Here is a 22,865-nt window from a genome sequence, read left to right on the forward strand (position 1 = left end):
GAATAAAAAGAAGAGAGAATGACTATAATGAAACAGCCCAAACGATATAAAAGGAAAAGTGTGTGTAGACAGAGAGATTGATAAAGAGAGAGAGATTCAGGCTCTGGATATTGTTCCTATGTTTACAGTACATTCTCCTACATGCAATAACTTTGACCACCTGATGTATTTTTAATGTAATACATATTTACAATTAAGACTTTTGTGCTGTAGTTTTCATCCTTGTGGAAGCTGTAGAATCACAACCATATGCAATTTAATTCACATGCCCAGTAGCCCTGGAAGACATTGCATTACACATATAAAGGTGGAAGATTGTCAAACTCATGCATTACAGGTAGCAATCCAGCAAGTGGATCCATATCAAAAATGTGCAAACAGGTCACCTTGGCAGATCAAGGAGATACTTTATTTATACTAAATTATTATTTGGTGGGACATGTTTAGTGATCGTCTTTTCTTCCATTGCCACAGCTGTGAGAAGAATTTTGCTTTTGCTTCTTCTTTAAATCAAGCACAACTTGCTGGATCAATTAATTGCAGAAAACCATGGTTATCTTAACTAACAATAATTCAAAATAAGCCATATTTTTACTATGCTTTATGAAGCTGGGGTTCATTAATCTAAACATGCATAAGGTTGACTGAGGATTAATTCATGCAATACAGATGGCTGTGTTTGATCAAACACATAGAGCAAAGTTTACAAACTCCTTTCTGACTGGAAAGGAGAAGAACAATAGAGAAGCGCATGAGCACATGAGAGAAGCCTAACCTTGCTCCCCTCTCACTAATTTAGATGTGAACAAAGTGTAGTATGTGAGACACTTGTGAACCTCAACCTCCCAGCCCCAAATTTTAATCTCCTGGAAAGCATCTGATAGTAATGAGGGGGTGATTTTTGTGTTTCCCCACACAAACGTGATTACACACACAGAAAAAAGTAATGTTTGAAATGTATTTATTTATTCTATTTGTACCCCGCCTATCTGGTCAAAACGGCCACAATTAGCTAAAGGTCTCATGGGGGCTTTTTTAAAAATAAAACTAAAAATGACTAATCCTCACTAGACGTTCAAGCCTTCCTAGCACTACGATCACACGCAGCTACCAGAGTGCTAACTGTGATACTGATCACTCTCTGGTGTGTAGTAGAGTAAAATTGCGAACAAAGAGACTGTACCACACAAAAAAGGAAGACCACGTATTGACATCAGCAAGACTCGCGAGTAGACATGGTCTAGAGGGGCGGGGTATAAATTTAATAAATAAATAAATAAATAGATAAAAGAAAAGTGGAGAAATTTGCCCAAGCGCTTGAGGAAACCCTTCCAGGCCCAGCTGAGGCAAGTGCACCTGAACATTGGGAACATTTCAAGAATGCTGTTTATAACACTGCCTTGTCCACATTTGGCAAGAAGACCAAAAAGACGGCCGACTGGTTCGAAGCCCACTTGGAGGAGTTGATTCCAGCCATCGAGGATAAGAGGAGAGCTCTAGCAGCATACAAAGCCTGCCCTAGTGAGTACAACTTGCAAGCTCTTCGAGCTGCTCATAGCCAAGTCCAACAGACTGCCAGGAGATGTTCCAATGATTATTGGCTTCAGCTCTGCTCTCAGATACAGTTAGCAGCAGACACAGGTAACATCAAGGGAATGTATGATGGGATCAAGCAGGCTTTAGGTCCAGTACAGAAGAAATCTGCTCCTTTGAAGTCTGCTACAGGCATGTTCATCCAGGACCGAACACAGCAGATGGACCGCTGGGTGCAGCACTACTCTGAGCTGTACTCGAGAGAGAATACAGTAACTGAAGAAGCATTGAATAACATTGAGTGCCTCCCTGTCCTGGAAGAGTTGGACAGTGAACCAACCTTAGCAGAAATAAAAGAGGCCTTGAATTCCCTTGCCTCTGGCAAGGCACCTGGAAAGGATAGCATCCCTGTTGAAGTGCTGAAGTGCTGCAAAGAGACCATCACCACTGAACTGTATGAAATCTTTCATCTTTGCTGGAGCGAAGGTAGAGTACCACAGGACATGAAGGATGCAAACATCGTCACATTGTATAAGAACAAAGGAGACGGGCGACTGCAATAACTACCGTGGCATCTCTCTTCTTAGCGTTGTAGGAAAGCTGCTTGCCCGTGTTGTGCTGAAGAGGCGCCAGGTGCTTGCAGACAGAGTCTATCCGGAATCACAGTGCGGATTCCGAGCAAATAGATCCACCACTGACATGGTATTCTCCCTCAGACAGTTGCAGGAGAAATGCAGGGAACAACAACAGCCACTGTTAGTGGCCTTCATAGACCTTACAAAAGCATTTGACTTGGTTAGCAGGGATGGTCTTTTTAAAATACTTACTAAGATTGGAGTTCCTCCTCGACTCCTTAGCATCATTAGGTCCTTTCATGAGGGAATGAAGGGCACTGTAGTTTTTGATGGCTCAACATCAGATCCCTTTGATATCCGAAGTGGAGTGAAACAGGGCTGTGTCCTTGCGCCGACCCTGTTTGGGATCTTCTTTGCTGTCATGATGAAGCATGCCTTTGGAACTGCAACAGAAGGTGTCTAACTCCGGACTAGATCAGATGGAAAGCTCTTTAATCTCTCTAGACTGAGAGCAAAGACCAAAGTCCAGCTGAAATGCATGCGGGACTTCCTCTTCGCTGATGATGCAGCCATTGTTGCCCACTCTGCCGAAGATGACCAACAACTCATGAATCGTTTTAGCAAGGCCTGCCAAGACTTTGGACTAACAATCAGCCTGAAGAAAACGCATGGAGATTACCATCTCCATGCAAGAATTGGAGGTTGTCCAGCTCAACCATCTCTGACACTCTTTCCCTAGATGTCGAGCTGGATAGACGCATTCGCAAAGCAGCTACCATGTTCTCAAGTCTCACAAAAAGAATATGGCTCAATAAGAAGCTGACAGCATACACCAAGATCCAGGTCTATAGAGCCTGTGTCTTGAGCACACTCCTGTACTGCAGTGAGTTCTGGACCCTTCATGCACGGCAGGAGAGAAAGCTGAACACATTCCATATGCGCTGCCTCCGACGTATTTTTGGTATCACCTGGCAAGGCAAAGTTCCAAATAGAGTAGTCCTAGATCGAGCTGGAATTTTTAGCGTGTATACACTACTGAAACAGTGACGCCTACGTTGGCTCGGGCATGTTGTGAGAATGGCTGATGGTTGGATTCCAAAGGATCTCCTTTATGGAGAACTAGTGCAGGGAAATCGCCCCAGAGGGAGACCACAGCTGCAATACAAGGATATCTGCAAGTGGGATTTGAAGGCCTTGGAAATGGATCTCAACAGATGGGAAATCCTGACATTTGAGCGTTCAGCCTGGAGGCATGTGGTGCATCACGGCCTCTCCCAATTTGAAGAGACCCTCGCCCAGCAGGCTGAGGCAAAGAGGCAGTCACGAAAGCAGCAAAATCAGGGAGCTAGACGGGGTACAGATTGTACTTGTCCTAAGTGTGGAAGGGATTGTCACTCTCGAATTGGCCTTCTCAGCCACACTAGACGCTGTTCCAAGTCCTCCATGCAGAGCACGACACCATAGTCTCTCGAGACTGAAGGATGCCTATGATGATGAAAAATAACTGCAAGTTGGGAGCATAGAAATGGATGTGGCCCTCCAATGGACATCCGTTGGATGTCTGTAAGTTGCAACTCTGACACAAAATCCATGTGAAGAAGAGTTATTTGGGCTACCATTGCCAAGGTATAATATATCTACAGGGCAATTATTTTGTTTTGCTTACTTTATGTAATATTTTCACAAAATGACTCCCCTAGTTTTCTCCAGTTAAAATGAGGGCAAATTACCCAACACAACAGCCTTTTCTTTTACTCTCATGGGAACTAATTAGTTAAAAACATTAAGCATAGGAAGAAATTGTTATTCTGTAGGCAACCATTGCTGGACTTGGAACTAGTATACAGAAGCACCAATTTCAGATCATTTTGGCTTCTGTGGTTTAGGCTGGAATTAATAATTCATTATATAGTGCTTAAAATATGATCCCTATTTTCTTAAACTGCCATCTGCAATCTGCCCAAATAAACAAGCTTCCAATCTCTCACACAACTGTCTATATAGGCATGTGGCTTGTCTTTTCCTGTAACAGTAACTAAGTTCGTTTATACAGGGAGTTTCTGGTGATGGAAAAATGACATTTGGTAAGCACAATAAGAAGCCTGAAGGGACAAGTGAAGCAACAGTAAAAAGTATCTCAAATTTTCAGTTGGACTAAATCCATCCTTCAAAATGGATTTGTAATATTATCCAATTTCACATGTCCCCAATCAGTTTTTGAAAGCAGATTTTGAAAACCCGATTCTGTAATAGGAGAATAAAATCTGGTTTCTTTCTTCTGTTAAGTAATTACGCAGTGGCCAAAATCCTCTTATCTACTTACATTATCATAGCACAAATGGCATAACATTTGGAGATGAATTACCACAAGTTTAAAAAATTACAGTAGACATTATCATTTGCATAGCGGTTGTATGATTCAGCATGCAACTGATAATGTCTACCATGATTTCTTAGCTTGGGGCAGTTTGCCTCTGAACATTATACAGTTTGAATTGCTAGACAGGAGGATTCTGGCTAGTGACAATTACACTGAAATGCCACCAGTAGGCTTTACATTTCCTGTCTTGGACATATGAACCTGAGTAACTTATAAAGTTCACCAAAAATACAAGATGATATTTAGAATTCTGATCTGAGATTTCACCTCCTGATCCTGAATAGAAGTCAAGGTTTTGTCCATTCTGCTTTTAAATTTCATTTTCAATGCAAACCATCAATACTATTTACAGTGCAAACCAAGGTAGACAAATTCCCAGAGCGGATTGTTGAAACTCTAGTGACCAGTGTATACCAGACTGCTCTAATGTTCAAAATCATATATTAATTCATTTATATCCTTAGTCAGCTCCTGGATAGCTTAGGTCTCTGGCTGTGGAGCCAGAGTTGAGAGTTGGATTCCTGTCTGTGCCTCCTTGAGAGGGGCTGGACTAGATGACCCATAGGATCCATTCCAGCTTGCATTTCAAAGGTTATTATAGCTTATTATTAAGGTTGTCCCATTTATTGGGTGGTATAGCTGGCTGGGTAACTCAGGGTATAGGAATTGCATACTGAATAGTGCGTCCCAGGAAAAGAGCCATCTTGTGTAGCCTTGGGCTGTTTTGTTTTTTTATTAATTGATTATTTTATTCAATTATTTTTATTATTTAGGAGTAGAAATATTTAGGATTGTGCTGTAATAGTTCATTGATATCTATTAGAGAGTGGGGTGGCATTTTCTAAATACTTTTCAAAAAGGACTTTTTTTCTCTCCTCACAGAATCTGTTTTTAGTACAGAACACAATATAAAAATTAAAAATGGTTTCTGTTACATTCACAGTTAATTGAATAAAACAAAGGTGGGAGATTCCTGTACTGATTTGTAGGAAGGGTGTGTTTATTAAAAATAACATAGAGCTCACTTCACAATAAATGCAGATAAGTGGAATAGTTTCTCAGAGTAGGTGCTGTAAAATATGCTTTCCAGTGTCAAGAGTCTGCCTCGTGTAGCTATCTGTTTTTTTAAGGATGTCTGATGTGAAACAGTCTTGAGGCATGACATCTTACTTCATGGAACAAGACTAGTTGTTTCATCCTAGAACTTATGGAACTGCATGCCTTTGCCAAGAAAGTCTTTCTTAGGAAAATAGTGAAACCAAGTTGCAGCTTGTTGCATGGAGAACAACTTACTTTGCTGTACATAGGTATTATGCTGTTTATTACCTGTTCTGATTAGTTTTTTAAATAAATATTATAACTTATCACACTGTTTTATAGAATATTTTAAAATTTGAAATTAATTTTTGTACTTATATTGCAATATGAAGGTTTAATTATTGTATTACTTGATTGTGATCTGGATTTATCAGTAGAGTATGAGTATTCTGCAACAGTTAATATTTATGAAAGGAGAAGTTTACTGTATTTCAAGTGCAAATGTTTCCTATCATTAATGAAGCTTACATATAGAAAACCATTTAGCTAGTCATTCTAGCTTCCTCATATGTTCAGTTTCTACACAACTGTCCAGATCATCTTTAATGACACAGAAGACTCTGAATGTGACATTTTAGATTCTGATACAGCATGGACAACTTAATAATAAGTGTTTTCCAAATCTGGTGAAATTAGAACTGCACATTTTAATTTTTTAGGACATTCTATCACAGACTGGATAGGGTAATTCTAACTCTTATGTAACTGGAGCAACATTAATGTTTAATCTACAGTGCTTTGGAAGTGCAATCCTTCTTGACACCATTATAGGCACTCTGTGAAAATCAGCCCTTGATCATTGTTCCCAAGACATGTTCCTGGGTAGCATCTGAACAATATTTCTGCATCAGACCTGTGTTACTTCTTGCTCATATGTGTTCTAATATGTGTCTTACAACATTAAGTTCTGTAGACCTTTCATCACTACTCAATGCTGACTCTCTTCTCTGGTCGCTCAAGTACTTCTCTAATAAAACGAGCTTAATGGGGCTTCAGTAGTGCTAACTATAGTTTACTTTATTAGGTTATAATTCTTATAAACATGGCTATCTTACAAGTGTCATTATCATACAGCCTTTTCAATAATTAGCAGAATGAAGTGTACCAAACCAAGGTGCTTTCTGGGTTTTTCAACTATCACTACTATAGTTCCTCGGATTTGAAATGATTCATGAGAAACCAGAATTCTGCTCGTTTAGTTCTTTGTGCTTTTTAGTTCCTATGTGAAATGGTAACTATAAACTTCAGAGAGGACTAGCAGGCGCTTTCTAATCTGAGTATCATTCAGAGTGGTTGTGAAGTAGTGCAGACTTCAAAATAGCAATGCTTATGTAATTGTCCTGATATTTAGTTGGCATTCTATGTTAAGCCTGAATCACTCTTCAGGTGATCATTTATCATAACAAACATGAAATGAAAGCTTTCATTCTTCAGTTTCAGAAGCAGAAAATGTCCATCTGCTCTTGGGAATGCAATTTGAAGTTTTCACACAAGAATAAACACTTCCAGACTTTTAACAAGCATCTGATGGAGCAGTTTGATCTTGAATTACATGGCTTAAATATATAGAGACTTAATCCTGAATAGATTATGATCTTGTCCATAATGAGTAGAATGTTTCATTAATCTTATCTTCATGAGCCTTCATTTTTTAAATAAGATTTTGTAGATCCTTTGCCATGTTAATTCAGTATGAAGGAGCTTGATGATTGGGCGATCGCAGTCTTACTCTCCTTTTAGAAAGGAAAAGCATTGTTCTCTAGGCAAATACCAACTTACAGTTCCTCCAGTTTCTACACTATTGCTGTTAGCTTTTGAAAAGCTTGAGAAGAAAATCTGTGAAATACTTGTTGCTATAACACATCATCTGTCTACTAACCTGGTGTGGAGTCGCATGTGAATTTGTGTCTTTCTTTTCCTGAAACAATCAATCAGCCGCATTAGCTGACCTTAGCACAAACAGCATTATTATCGCTTCTAATCTCTTGCTTTGCTGACTTTTGCCTGGTCTGCGCAATTCATTTTCTCCAGCTCTTCCTTCACTTTTCTACAGTACTTCTTCCTTCCTCTATGTAAAGGCATGTCTTTATATGAAGATGTGTCTTTGTGAAATTATGTCACTCAACAGTGACTTGTATTTGGCCTAGCACCTGGTTGGTTTCTTCTGATGTTGGCATTCAAGCTGTTTCATATGGTCTCCTATCATTTTCCAGGACAATCTGCGTAAGAAGGATGATCGGATTGAAGAACTGGAAGAAGCACTCAGAGAGAGTGTACAGATAACTGCAGAGCGGGAAATGGTGTTAGCTCAAGAAGAGTCAGCCAGGACACATGCTGAAAAACAGGTCTGCACACTTACAGTCACTCCTGCTAATATTTGGAAAGTATTATTAGCTGTTCAAAATACTACATGATCTTGAAACCCTTGGTGGACATTAATAAAAGGCCTGTTAGTTTAAGTTGAATTTTAACTATTTTTTTCAAATATTAATTTGAAACGTCTTTGAAACCTGGAAGTGGTCTTCCAAATATTGCCCTCAGGATCTGCTGAGTAAAAAAATCAGGTTTCCAAATAACTAGCAAACAATGGAACTTCACACTGAGAAGTATTTTATTCTTGAACCTACTTTAAGGTTTACTGCTGCTCCCCCACCCCTTTTCTACTGAAACAAGAATATGAGAAATATGCCTGTTAGACAGGGGGAACAACTCCCTGTCTGTTTTCATCCCAAAGACTTTGCCAGCTACGTTTCATGGATATTTCAAAGCTTTTTGTACATTAGCCATAGAAATTTTAAAAACTAAGAGCAGTGTGGTCTCAGAATCACCAGAAAAGATTTTCATAAAGGGCATTGATTGAACTGGATAAAATCCAGTGTGAACTAATCTTTTAAAAATTAGTATTAGGAAGAAATCTTCTCTGGAGGTCTAAATCCAATGTTCATCTTGCCTTGCTGTGATTAGCAAGTCCAATTTATTTTGCTATATTTGCCTGCCATATACAATTGTGAAATGGAATGTCATTCCTTAAACATCTAAGATTTTCTGACGACAAGGATGTACAGCATTGGTCTTAGAATTGTTAGATTACTTGTACAGTTTTGAGAGGATGACCTGTGATGCTGTACTTGGTAGTTTTTAAATTTATAGGACCACCTCCATTCAGAAAAGGGCCCTTGAAGTAGCATGCAACAGCAAGAAGTAAAAAAGAATTGTAAATGAATAACAATTAAACAATAAAGGATCTGAACAGCAGAGAAGACTTTAACAAAATTGGTAAGAAGACCAAGCAGCAGTATGAAAACCCATCATATCAAGGAGGGAGCATTAAGCAGTATCATGTGCACACTGAAAAAGTAATTATGAATTGTGTATTAGTGTATTGACACAAAAGCAAGAACTGTGAACTGAAATCAGAGGTATCTACTGATATCTACAGGAGATTCAAAGAGACCATTCCTGTAGTCAAAGGAAAAGAAAAAACTAGGTGGATTTCTCATGAAAGGTGCAGAAATATGGTCAGAATTCTGAATGAAACTTTTCAGCAACTTTCACATAGAAACAAAGAGTAGCATTATGATAATTATAGCACCGAAAGAGAGGAGTACAACCAAAAAACAATATCTCTTCCCCTCAGCAAAAAAATCTACAAAATCAAAAGGAAATTTAAACCAAGATTAGAGACATTGAAAGATCAACAAAGGAATACCTTATCTGATCAGAATAAAATAAAGACAACATGGGAAAATATACTAAAGAATTTTGTATAAGTGTATCATGAATGACAGATTCTTCAAAGAAGAACAAAAAATGAGTTTTGATTAAAACCTGCATTCTTACAAAACAAAATGAAGGTTCATCTCAAAGCAACTGGAATAAATAAATTATCATAAGTAGGTGGAATGTAAATAACACTATTTTTCAAAATTGTAAGAACAATATGCCAGCAGTAATGGAGTAGAACCCCCCCTCTGCAATGCACACCGTAATATGGCAAGGAAATGTCGAAGAAGCTGAGAGCAGTGCTGTCAGAAGGCTATACTCCATTAAGTGTATGGGCTCCTAGCAAGCACCCAAGGCAAAATGATCAAAGCTGAAATACCAGACTAAAATGCATCTGCTTTCTTCAGGATTAACACCTGCATCAGCAGAAGAGAATGGATAGTTCCAGTCATGTTGTGGGAGTAGAGAAATCCCGAAGGGCAGCAGCAGTAGCTGAGGAGTGACTTGGGTGAAAGGTCTTTCACAGATGACAGCACTAACACTCAGACTATTTTTTGTTAGTACTGCACAAAAGAAGGCAGTGGTAAACCACTGCTAAGTATTGCTTATCTTGAAAAGCCTGAGACAATTAAGAATTAAAAGAGATATTGGTGGAAGATGAAAGTCCCAGATCAGAAGGCGCTCTACTGGGAAGGAGCAAAAATCCAAGTAGAAATAGTGTTGCCACTAATGATGCAACTAGATTAAAGAGCAAACCAACCAAAAACATAACTAACTACTGTATAACATGTACAAACATCTCACAGAAACAATATATAAATCAGTATTTATATATTCTGGGCACTATTCTGGGCAGTTTACAATGTGATTAAATAAAAAATATATTTCAGTATATTCAAGTTCAAGTTTATTGTATTAGCTAAAAGTCATCACAATTGCTAAAAATACAAATATGATCAAATAAAATCATTATAAAATCACAGACATATAAAATAATAAGAGACCCTTTATATCTGGGAGTCTCCTGCACAATTGATTGCGATGGCTTTCAGGAAATTAGCACGAATATTTCTGGCCACTTTTGCAAACAGCGCTGTTCTGTATGTAACATAAGAGTCACAGTCCAAAAGTAACCTGGCCACCTTTATCTGAGAGCTTTCCTCCTGTAGAGCAGACAAAATGTTACCCAGGAACTTTTCTCTGGGGTTTTGATAGAGATGACAGTTGAGCGGGATCTAAAGGCCTTAGGAATAGACCTCAACAGATGGGAAACTCTGACATCTGAGCATTCAGCCTGGAGGCAGGCGTTGCATCACGGCTTCTCCCAATTTGAAGAGACCCTTGTCCAGCAGGCCGAGGCAAAGAGGAAGTCACAAAAGCAGCAAAACCACGGAGCTGGACAGGGGACAGATTGGATTTGTCCTCAGTGTGGAAGAGATTGTCGCTCTCGAATTGGCCTTCTCAGCCACATTAGACGCTGTTCCAAGTCCTCCATACAGGGCACGATACCATAGTCTCTCGAGACTGAAGGATGCCTACTACAGTTGAGTAAACGGTGCACAACATCCTCTGTCTCACCTGCTCTGCAGATACATAGCCTTAGATGTTTAGGGACATTCATATGCCTGCTGTCTAAGACAATGGTTGGTATGGTTTGGAAACGGAGTTCTGTGAATGCGGTTCTCAGGGAGGCAAAAGTAAGTGTATGTAAGTATTGTGCCATTGAGTGGTTTGTTTTCAGCAGATGGTACCAGTGAGAGAAATTTGAAGAGTGAATTAAGGCTAAGTCCTGGTCATTATGCAGTTTGTAGAACCAGTCCCTCAACATTCTTTTAACCCCAGAAAAAACTAAAATATCTGGGGAGAGGGATTTAGATTTTAGTAGGGTTTGAACTGAAGTTGCCCAGCCACCACTCTTCCATACAATGTTTAGGTAGATGGTGGTCGGACATACCCATCACCCTCTTGTAGTAAGAGAACATGGCTAGAGTTGCCCTGGCTTTAATGGACACCATGCCTGTCTCTGTTTTAAGAAAAGCTGCTGGAGTCCCCTGGGGTGCCGCGAGGATGTGTCTCAGAAATGTATTCTGTCCTACTTCAAGATGGTGTAGGTTGTTCTGATTCATACTCCAGATCTCAATTCTATAAAGCATTTGAGAGATGATCCTCCCTGAAAAGGCTTTTAAAGCTGGGTTTACTAGTTTACCACCTTTAGAATGGAAAAATTTGACCAGAGCATGGCTATGAACCGATAATTTCGTGCCCTGTACTGTATCTGGGATTTCCAGCAGTTCTTCTCATCAAAATGCACTCCTAGGTACTTGAAGGTCTGGACTTGTTCTATTTTATTTTTGCCTATAGTCCAGCTGTGAAGGAACCTATAGGCAGCTGCGAAGGAACTAGAAAATATTGTCAACTGTATGAATATGTCACTGAAGACCCAAGTGCAAGATTATCCATCCTGTGATATTCACAGTTACTGCACATGATTGTGGAAGCTGGACAATGAAGTAACTTGACAAGAAAAACATAAACTCACTACCAAGCAGACAAATAAATGAGTTCTAAATCAAATCAAGTCCAAATTCTCACTAAAAGCTAAAATGATTAAATTGGGGCTACTGTACTTTGAACACAACTGCTTGAAAAAGTTTATAATGCTAGAAAAAAAGCACGGCAGTAGGAAAAAAGGAAGACTGAAGATGAGATGAATTGACTCAATAAAGGAAGCCTTTGCTCTTAGTTTGCAAGACCTGAACAAGACCTTTTGAAAGTCATTAATTCATTGGGTTACTGTAAATCAGAAGTGGCTTCATGTTAGATAACAACAGTTTATAACTGATGTATTCTTTAATACACCCATTTCAAAATTCGCCTTTTTCTTTCTATATAATTGAGTTCAATTCATAAGGAAAATAATTTTTCTGTTAGTCTTTATATGAACATTTTCTCAAACTGATTTCATTACTGTATTTTGAGACAGTGAGCACAATCTGATTTGCACTGCCTGTGGCAGAAGGATGGCATCCAGCAGAAGCAGGAGAGTCAATCTTCTTTTCTTACTCTCCCAAATAACCTCTCTTTCATTTTCTTCAGTGTCTTAGATAAAGTTACAGGATCTATAAAGTTCTCTAACTCGAACTCAGTTGTTATCAACGTGATGTTTTGATGCATTTCATTTACTTTCCGCAATTTTTTGTCTCTTCTTGACTTAACTCAGCTATACCAAGTCTTTGTTTGATACAGTTCTGTGTTCTATTTCTCATTTGGCTTGTTATAATTCATTATTAATTCCTTTTTGAAAGACTTAGATTTTTAAATTCATTCGAGAATATTGCCTCATTTTCTTCCAATGAAGCCATTTCTATAAATGCTTTACACTTTTTATGTCCATTATTGATCGATTGAGTTTTCCCACTAATAAATTCTATTACATTCGCAAAGGCTTTCACAGCCAGGATCTAATGGTTGTTGTGGGTTTTTCAGACTCTTTGGCTGTGTTCTGAAGGTTGTTCTTCCTAATGTTTCTCCAGTCTCTGTGGCTGGCATCTTCAGAGGACAGCACTCTGTGCTCTGGTGTAGTTTGCTTGGGAGTGGAGTATTTATGGCTGTGAGATAAGCTTTTGTCCTATTCAGGAGATGGGTGATTAGTGTGTCTTGTTGTGGGAATATTGTTATGATAAGGGGGAGAGATTATCTGTCACTGTTCTAGATGGGTGTCATTAGCTGGTCTCTTGTGTGTAGTGATTCCCGGTCCCTGTGGCCCTGAAGATGCCAGCCACAGAGACTGGCGAAACATTAGGAAGAACAACCTTCAGAACATAGCCAAAGAGCCCGAAGAACCCACAACAACAAAATTCTATTACAATTTGTAGATTTCTTTTAAAAGTTATGATATATAATTATCCTATTTCCTGATATTAAAAAAGACTGAAATCTATTTGTGATTATATAGGCACTTCACCAGTTTCTACTTATACTACTGACTGCCACAACTGTCTAAGGCACATGACTAAGTTGTTACATTAATTGTTCTTTAAGTATTACGTAGGGCTGATTGGGTTCACAGAATCCTTGCCTGCCTGCATACATCTGGCAGCTTCCCACTGAAAGTGGGTTTCCTAACACACTGTATTGCACCAAAACAATGCAGCAGGGAGGACTTGCCCTTAAAATTCATAAAGATGGGGTTAACTAACTTAGCAGATACAGCTAGAAATGGTGAAAACTCTTAGGCTAGGCAGTGGGAAATCACTGTACCTCTTCCTCTTTTAATCTGCACTGAGAGTTAGTCTATATGTTGCATTAAGTGGGAGTTTTCTTTCTTTCTTTAGCTCCTGCATCTGGAAGTGAGTTCGAATTATTGAAATATACTTGTTGGATAGGAAAATATAAGCCTTTCTATCTCTTTGCAGGTGGAGGAGTCTTTATTGGGTCCTCATCCCAGATCAGATCCCCTCATGTTTCCTGAAGGGTTTTATTTAATTTCTTTAGGCCTATCTTCTCCCCCTCCCTTTTCCCCAAAAGGAACCCAAAACAGCTAATAAGCAAAATAGAAAGAAATCTTTAGCTATGCCCGATTAATGGCATGTGATTTAACTCTGAATCTATGTGGGGAATAAGGTCTAAATAGTATTTCCATGCTTTTCTATAGCCAAGTGGGCCTTAGGTAGAACACCAAAACAAACCAGATTTAGGCCAGAATAGTAGATGCAGAAATAGAGGACAGGAATCATATTACTTATGTCATCTAGTGTAAAGTCCATTGTAAATCTCTGCAGCAAGTGGCTGCTAGTTAAGAAATGGGTGGTTATATTTCCTGCTGCATAACACTTCCATGATTTGGCAGAAGGAATACAGGTGCTGAAATTTTCTGAACATTGACAACTGGTTAATCACGATAAAGTACACAAGCCAACTTCAAGCACTGGTTGCAGATACTGGTTTATTTTGTTGTTGTTTAATCGTTTAGTTGTGTCCTACTCTTTGTGACCCCATGGACCAGAGCACAACAGGCCCTCCTGTCTTCCACTGCCTCCCTGAGTTGGGTTAAATTCATGTTGGTCACTTCGATGACACTGTCCAACCATCTCATCCTCTGTCGTCCCCTTCTCCTCCTGGTTTATTAGGTCTGCACAATTCCTATTTATAACTGGGTTGGATAGATTTGTGGGTACAAATAAACCACTCTTAAACTAAAGAAGCCATGGCTTTTAGCAATGTATCCAAACATTCCACAATTTTTCTTTCATGTCTTTGTGATATCAAGGATTTTTGGTAAGTGGTTGTTTTTAATTATTGTATTATATTGTATTTAAATCCACCTTTTAAAAGGCCACCCACTCAGTGGGCATTGTTTCAGATACTTGTTTGTTTCATTTTCCGAAGTTTAAGATTTAATAACATTTTGGAGGGGAAAAACTGAAAATGTGACGTGTAACTGTTTCCTCTGCTTTTTCACAGACAAATCCTTTATAAATATTTTTTACTTTTCCTAAATTTCAATTGCATTCTGCATGTTCGCACTTCTTGGAATCTTTAATTGCCCTTTCTGCTTTTAATTGCATGCTTTTCCCTCTTTCTTCGGTTTACCATTTCCTGCTATTCTGCTTTTCGTTGCCTGTTGAAGCTATTAAGCAAGAGAATGTATGAGACCAATAATTTAAACTGTAAATGGCTAAAGGTAGGAAGAAGTCCCATTTATGTTTGTATCTCCCTGTTCTTTCCTGCTTTATGTTTTTTTAAACTAACCCTGTCAAGTTAACCCTATAGTCTTATCTTCCTTCCGTTCCTCCTCTTGTTGGAGGAGGAATTGTAGTATTCTGATAGAGCAGCATTCAGAAACTACAAATGTTAAACTCTGCCCTTGTATCACCCAATCACAACCCAACCAAATCCAAATGAAATAAGTCTTGAAATGTTTACAATGGACACTGTGGCTTACGGTTTAGTCTTACACTAGGACAAATGTAGCTATCAGTGAGAGTGACTTTTTGCATTCCCATAGAGTGGTATCTTCCAATGTAGATCATAAATGGAGGGGAATCCTTCCTGTTTCAGAGGTTGCAGGAAATTTTTGGTGGATTTAATCTTCCCACTACTAGAACAAAAATATTATTAACACTGCTGTTATTTGTTCAGCTTACATCCCACATTCCCCATAAGATCTCAGAGAAGCTAACAATTCACATAAAAACACAGAGAGCAGAACATAGATTATAAATATATAATATTACAACTCAAGAACTGCAAGTTACACAGATAAAAAATTGCCTAGATAGCTCATTGGGCTGGAGCAGCCTGATTGCCAGGAATTGCAAGTTTGATTCCCCACTGTGCCTCATGGGAAAAGAAACAACTTGTGCAGGTCTAGGCAAGCTCCAGAGCACAACCAGGAGAAACTAGTAAACTACTGTACTTCACAGTAATTAATTGTTCTGAGTAGTTTATAGTTCGATACTGCTAGGAAGGTTCACCTTAAGTCAATACTGACTTCATGGCACGTAATAGAGAGTGTGCCGTGCTGTAGTAAACAGAATATTGAGACCCAGGTTCAAATCACCACATGGCTGTGAAAATAATAAACTACCGACGGAAATAACAAACTACTCCTTGAATATTTTAAAATTTTATTTATTATTTATTTTATTTAATTTATATCCCGCCTATCTAGTCACGGTGGACTACTCTAGGTGGCCAAACTCTTATTAGGGTCACTGTAAGCTAGTAGCAACTTGATAGCACATAAAAGCAACTACAAACATTTAAATAGTTAAAGTTATAGCTCAGGAGTATCTATTAAAATACAATATAAACAAATAGCCATCAAATTAAGTCAAATTAAACACTTGATTATTTGCTGAGTTCTTATACAAATAAATATATCAGCACCCGAAAAACAAAAGTGTGATGGTCAACCAGATCCATGGTGGAAAAAAGTTCAATTAGTTGGGTAAAAACACTGAGAAGGCTCTACAATGTCTGCTTATCCTAAGAAAACCTTCAAAAAAGAGTTTTTGAAACTAAATGTGCTTTTGATTGTTACTCTCATTCTCTAAAATTTACCCCCATCAGCTAAGATTTTATCTAATCAAGATATAGCAATATGATCAGTGAACATAAAGAATTCTTCTTGAAAGCTTATTTATTTATTTATTTATTTATTTGTTTGTTTGTTTATTTGTTTATTTATTTATACCCCACCCATCTGGTCTAAAAGATCACGCTAGGCGGCTTCCAATATAGTAAAAACAGTGAAATAATACAAAAAAAATTACATAAATCATATTGTAGTAAACAGAATACAACAATAGAATAGAAAATACATAAGGAGAGAATAAACAGAAAAGTCAGATATTAACTGGAGGGAGGGCCTGAATGTATAGCCATGTTTTTAATTGACTTTTAAAAGTGCCCAAAGTGGGGGCTGCGCGGATCTCAGGAGGGAGATTGTTCCAGAGGCGAGGAGCCAGCACCGAGAAGGCCCGGTTTTGTGTCTTTTCCTTCTTCAGTTACTGTCAACTTAATGACAGTAACTGAAAGTGGTAAGACAACAGTAACAGTAAGTTTGTTATTTGCTGGGCTTCCTCCAGTTCCTTTTGCTCTCTTCTTATAGAAACAGAGGACATTGTCTTATACTTGGTCATATTATTTGACCATGTAGCCCAGTGTGGTCTCTTCTGACTAATAGCAGCCCTTCAAGATCTCAAGCTGAGGACCTTCTTTTCACCCTTTTAACTGGATATGTGAGGGAATGAACTGTGATCTTCTGCATCAAAAGTGTATGCTCCTGCGCCAAAGTTATGGTTCCTTTCCTAAATGCAGTATGTGAAGCCTCTCTTGCATCTGCTGACAATTCTGACTGCTAGTGGGAAAATAGCCTCTTTCTCTCAAGAACTGCAAATAGGCAGAGGAGAGGCATTTCTTTCTTTAGAAGAGCTATATGTAAACTGAGCCACTTTTTTAAAAAATTGGCAAAACCAACTAAAGTATATTTGAAAATGATGTGTTTTTTTTAAAACTGAGATTAGTTAGCTTTCTGAGGTAGAGATTTACCTTTTGAATATTGTGGTTTGATACACTTCTGTTCCACAGTTCATTTCTACATGAAGTTTCTCAAAGATTGTTCTGAGGAGCTCTTGCAGGTTAATAGTTCTCTTCTTCTCCCCCCCCCCCCCGCCCTTGCTCACACTCTCTCTTTCTCTTTATGATTTCCATTGGGCTTTCAGCTCACCTATTAACTTGCCCACAAGCTAGGCTATGTACTTCATGTTAGGCTACCATCTTCACACAGAGAATTAATTATAGTTAAATAAACATTTTGGTGTTAAGAGTAAAATAAGCTGCTGTTTTAACCACAGGCCAGCTTTATCCAAGTAGCGGTGCAGATGTAGGAAGGGATAGAAAACAGTTCTTAACTGGTTACAATATTCGATGCCAATATGCAGTCCCCTGCAAAAGCCAGACATTCAGTTGCTTAGTTCCTCTCTTTCCCATGGCCTGGTTCAAATATCTCCTGGATTAGAAAACCGCAGAACAGCTCCTTTTCCTTCTCAGGAACACTTCTCCATGCCAGCAAGTCTCTGTTTGTTATTTGCCGGGTTTCCTTCATTTTTCCAACACTCTTAACAAGCTACAGCTGCTAGTTCTTCTCTTCAGGTCTGGCAACTTAGGCATACTTGAAGAATGACTTCCTCTTTTCATCCAGGAAAGGAATTTAGCTCCTTCATGGTTTCTGAAGGAACAAGCATTATATATATTGTCATACAATTCCACTATGAGATTGCATTGTTAGCATACTTTTCTGCACATAAGGGGATGCATAAACACATTGACATTTCTCCTTAAATAAGAATAATTAAATGGCCATATTTGTGCTGTATCAAATATTGGACATTTTATTGCATGTGGAACCAAAAGGTAGCCTTTAGTTCTGTGTCAATGAATTATTCCTCCTCCCCCCCCCAAAAAAATTGTTTTCAAATTGTGTTACTGAAATCCAGGTTCTCATTTATCTCCTTTTGTCTGTAACCTTTAAAAATTTATATAATGTTTGAAACATTTAAATTGCATATCTTTCTTGTCCAGTGATTGAATGTTAAGTGACTGAACCTACTGACCATTAAGTCTGCCTATATTGTTTATTGTTTATTGTAGATTATTTACAGCAGAGAAAATAAGTACACTTTGACTCATTGTTAAATACCATCTTGTTCTATCTAAGTCTTGCTCAGATATTATGCCTGACAGTTTAAAGGGATAAATGGGTGGAGGTAATCCAGTATGGATGTAAAGCAGACCTTTGCTCGTTCACTGTGAAGATCGGCAGAGCCATGTGTAAGCACATTCAACTAGATGCACCTAAAGCACGTCTGCAAACCCTCATACTGAACGTGTGAAAGTCTGATTTAGTTCCAGGTGGGAAGCAGGTCTCCTGCATGACTCCATCACCTTCCCCCTCCCCCAAGATATCATTCTCCACATTTCAACTGTAACACCTGATTAGGATTGATCTTGATGGTAATGTAGCTTTCACAGTAAGTTTTCTGTTTGGCCATAGAATAAATCTGTCTGAACCCTAATCAAACAAACTTTTCCCTACCTTTTTGGTTTGACTTGGCAATCTATCTGATATTCCTGAAGTAGAAAGTGTTTTTATGTAATCCCACTGAAAACACAATCATTTGAACACTTTTCTGTGTAGTAATTAGGTTCTTTACTATATATATTAATATCTGGCATAAAACACTATACTGTATAACTAAGGATATACTTATAGGATATACTTCTACTTTGTATGTTAAAGGTTTCTCCTTGTTCTTATAATGCTTCTTCTCAGTATATTTACTAAAATACTGCTCTTCATTACACTGAACATGCTTTATTTTATACTAGCGTTTGTTGATTCAAACAACAGGATTTTTAGCTTTAATGTTACAAAGTGTGGATTTGGGAGAAGTTGGAAGATTCTGGGGTTATGTAGTAATAAAGGAGGCTCACACTCAGACTTAAAAAAAGTTGAAGGTAGCTACTTTGGCCAAAAGGAAAACACTGTAAGATCCCCTCAGTTGATTTCATGATTTTTTCAAGCATGAATCACAGGGAGAGAAGGATCTTCCCCTTTCCCTCCCCATGATTCAAGCCTTATGTTAATTAAAATATCTGCAGCTAGAGGACAAATGTTAGGCTTATCCTTCCTTTGACTGGTTAGTTAACCTGCCTTCCACCCAAGCTTTGTTGTAAAATATATATATCTTTTTTAAAAGATCTGCTTTGTTCCTGAATGGCTTTGAAAGAGTAAAGATATGTTTAAACTGTGTTATAGAGTCTCAGTCTCACCTGTCTTTCTGCCGCACACAAAAACACTTGCAAACTACACTCTAGGCCCATTATTGGGTTACTGATAGAACTTTAAGTCCCTGGTAGTAACATTTAATATCTAATTATTTATTTCATTTTTATTTTAAAAGCTGCTGTCTCTTTGCTTGGTTCATTAATAAATACTGTATATACTCAAGTATAAGCCTAGTTTTTCAGCACAATACTTATACTGCTTATACTCAAGTCAGTGTCAAAATTACATGTTCTCCTCTGCAGTGCAAGTGTTCTCCAGACTCTCCCAGTCATCTACAGACGCCTGCAGCCTCTGTGGCTGGTCCGATGACCCGGGTTAAGTACACTGCATTTCTGCTTCCAGGACGCTCCCATTCTCCTCCTTCTGCATATTCTATATACCCACCTTCCTCCTCCATCCTCTGTTACACTCCATCTTGTTATGCAACAGTAGAGCAGTAGATAAGTGCAGCATCTGGTATGAGTCGTCCCTTCCCCACAGGCAGTGAAGTGTCTCTCAGCTCAGAAGCACAGTATCTTCAAAAACATTTAACTTACTGATGCCTCAATTAATGTAATTTTATTGGAATCTTATTTTATTTTTGAAATTTACCAGTAGCTGCTATATTTTCCACCTTCAGCTTATACTCGAGTCAATAAGTTTTCCCATTTTTGTGGTTAAATTGGGTGCCTCGGCTTATATTCGGTTCGGCTTATACTCGAGTATATACAGTGTGTGTATTTGTAAAGTAGAGTTTATTCAGTTTTGTCCAGGCTCCAGATAGTGCTCAGTGACACACTGTCCTGCTTGACAGGAGTTTAAAGGAAGTTGTGGAAAAGGGATCTGCTTCTTTTTATGTCTCTATGTCTCTCTTTCCATGCACATACAGTATACCATAAGCCTGGATTCCCATGTGTCCAAGATATGATATATTAAATAAACATTCTTTGGGTAATAACAATCTTATGTAGAATGTAGATGCAGATATGGGAGCATAACACTAATGTCATGACTTTGGAGGCAAATTGTCTAAAGTTGAGTGATCACATTATTTATCTCAGTGCACACCAAATAGTGTCCATGGTGATTTTTCAAGTGAAGCAGTTAGCCTCCAGATGTGACACCAATAACATTGTGCCAGGATTTATTTCGTAGTATGAATGCTACAAAGAAGCAGATCCCTTTTCCACAACTTCTCAAATTCAGGGTGCACAATGTCACAGTGGACAAGTATAAATATATTACAGTGTATTTGAATCTTCAGTGCTTATGTGTGGAGGATGTATGTCCTTTATCATCATATTACATTCAGTGTTTTCTGAACATATAATCATAAAACAGTTTACTGGAAAAGACAGTTGTTGCTGTTATGTGCTGTCAAGTTGCCTTTGACATGAGGTGACTCTATAAATAAGTGACCTCCAGATTTTTCTGCCTTTAATAGCTTTGCTGAGCCCTTGCAAACTCAAAGCCATAGAGTCCTTGGAAAGTGGAAAATAATGGGAAAAGAGGAATAAATATGAGCTGGATTGAGTCACTAAAGGAATCACGGTCCTTAGTCTGTATTACTCGAACAGGGCTGTTAATGACAGTATGGGGGGTTATTAATAGGGTTGCTATGAATTAATGACCCCTCCCTTGAAAAACGTCAACATTCACTATTAAAGTAGTAGACATCTGCTTGTGCAACAGGAATACTTCTAACCCTGGCTTTCTCTGGTTACTAGAAGCATGGTCCCCTACAATTTCTGGATAAATTTTGCTGGTTATATGGGGCTGTTGGAGAAATTTGATCCATGAGTCAGGTTCCTTTCATGAACAAGTGATCACTGGGTTACAGAGATAATAGAGAAATGTAATGGCTGTAATATTTAACAGCATCTAAAGATTCTATCTGTAACTCATTTTTTGGTTTATCTCCGTAAAGTTTTAGTAAGTCATGATTTTATGTAAACTATCTGGTTGTCTTGGCACTCAGTGGAAAGTAGTTTTCTGCTGCAGTATACTAATTGGGCAATTAAGGAACATATTTTAGTCCTAGCTCAATGTAGTACTTTTTACATCCAAGCTATACTAAAATGTGTTTTTGGAATAGTACACAAGTTAGTACAGAATCAGCTGGGATTTATGAATCTACTGAACATCCAGAAGCAGATTAGTACAACAATTTATGGAGTGGCTTCTGTGTATGGAGAAAGAACTTGACTGTTGCATCTTCTTTGTGTGAATATATTAATATCTTCCTTTTACCCATGATTATATGGTGGCCTTAATTTAAACAAACGGAGACATGTTGTACATATTGAAGAGGAATAGAAGTATTTTATGATACTGCATAGTTATTGAGACTGAAATTAAGAATATTGCTCTGTAGTTAAATTTTTACAATGTAACTTTGAATATACTGTAGTGGTGAATTCTAATGTAGATGAGGTGTCATTTCATTACCAGATACAAGAAAAGTCGTAGTAGTGAGCAACTGTGTGTGTGATAAAGATGTGATTTGTCACTTTTTCTTAGTAAGGTCAACACATCATTTCACATTAAAACTTGAGATAGAGGTAAAATTTGCTTAAATACTAAATACAAAACTGAATTGGTTACTTGTGTTGTTTGTGTCCCATCGTTTGGCGATACTAGTGAGCTTCAGATGTTTTTATGGTCATATATGTTCTCTTTCCTTCCTCTATCATTTTCAAATTCCATAGGTAGAAGAGTTAATGATGGCTATGGAGAAAGTCAAGCAAGAGTTGGAATCTATGAAAGCGAAGCTGTCTTCTACTCAACAGTCTCTGGCTGAGAAGGAAACCCACTTGACTAACTTACGGGCTGAGAGGAGAAAGCATTTAGAAGAAGTCCTAGAGATGAAGTATGTCTTTGTTTCTTTTAGTATTTCTTTTAGGTTTCAACTGAAGCAAATAACCTTTAATTTCACAGGTACTACTTCTTCTCATTGACTTTAACAACTACTTCAGGGTAAGTATTTTGTGTCTACGTAGACGTGGCAACAGAAAATCTCATTGGTATTCGATTTCGTTTCTTCCTACCAAGTATACAGATTTTCTTATACTGTAAATGGGTTGTACTATGTGTACGAGTCACATGTACTCAGATTTTATGTGAGATCTTTGTCTTAAATTACTGAATCCATACACTGATAAGATGCACACATTTAAGGCACAAACTGATTGCACATAATCCTACTAAAAATTAGGACTGCTGG

General features: G+C 38.1%; 1 protein-coding gene across 34 annotated transcripts in view; it reads left to right on the plus strand.

Annotated features, from left to right (window-relative positions):
* Positions 1 to 22,865, plus strand: part of ERC1 (ELKS/RAB6-interacting/CAST family member 1) — a 208,586-nt gene that overhangs the window by 101,293 nt on the left and 84,428 nt on the right. For 22 of the 34 annotated variants that reach the window (XR_013536766.1, XR_013536763.1, XR_013536764.1 and 19 more), the window contains 2 exons: positions 7,800 to 7,931; positions 22,351 to 22,511. Coding sequence is in view for 22 of the 34 variants with exons in the window: in XM_078376313.1 (XP_078232439.1) it covers positions 7,800 to 7,931; positions 22,351 to 22,511 (293 nt within the window). In the remaining 12 variants the exon portion in view is untranslated. Of the gene's footprint in view, positions 1 to 7,799; positions 7,932 to 14,938; positions 15,472 to 22,350; positions 22,512 to 22,865 lie in introns of those variants that run through there. The other 12 variants (XR_013536771.1, XR_013536773.1, XR_013536774.1 and 9 more) reach the window with 2 other exon arrangements.

This window comes from Pogona vitticeps, chromosome 5 (genome assembly GCF_051106095.1).
Source record: "Pogona vitticeps strain Pit_001003342236 chromosome 5, PviZW2.1, whole genome shotgun sequence".
Taxonomy (NCBI): Eukaryota; Metazoa; Chordata; class Lepidosauria; order Squamata; family Agamidae; genus Pogona; species Pogona vitticeps.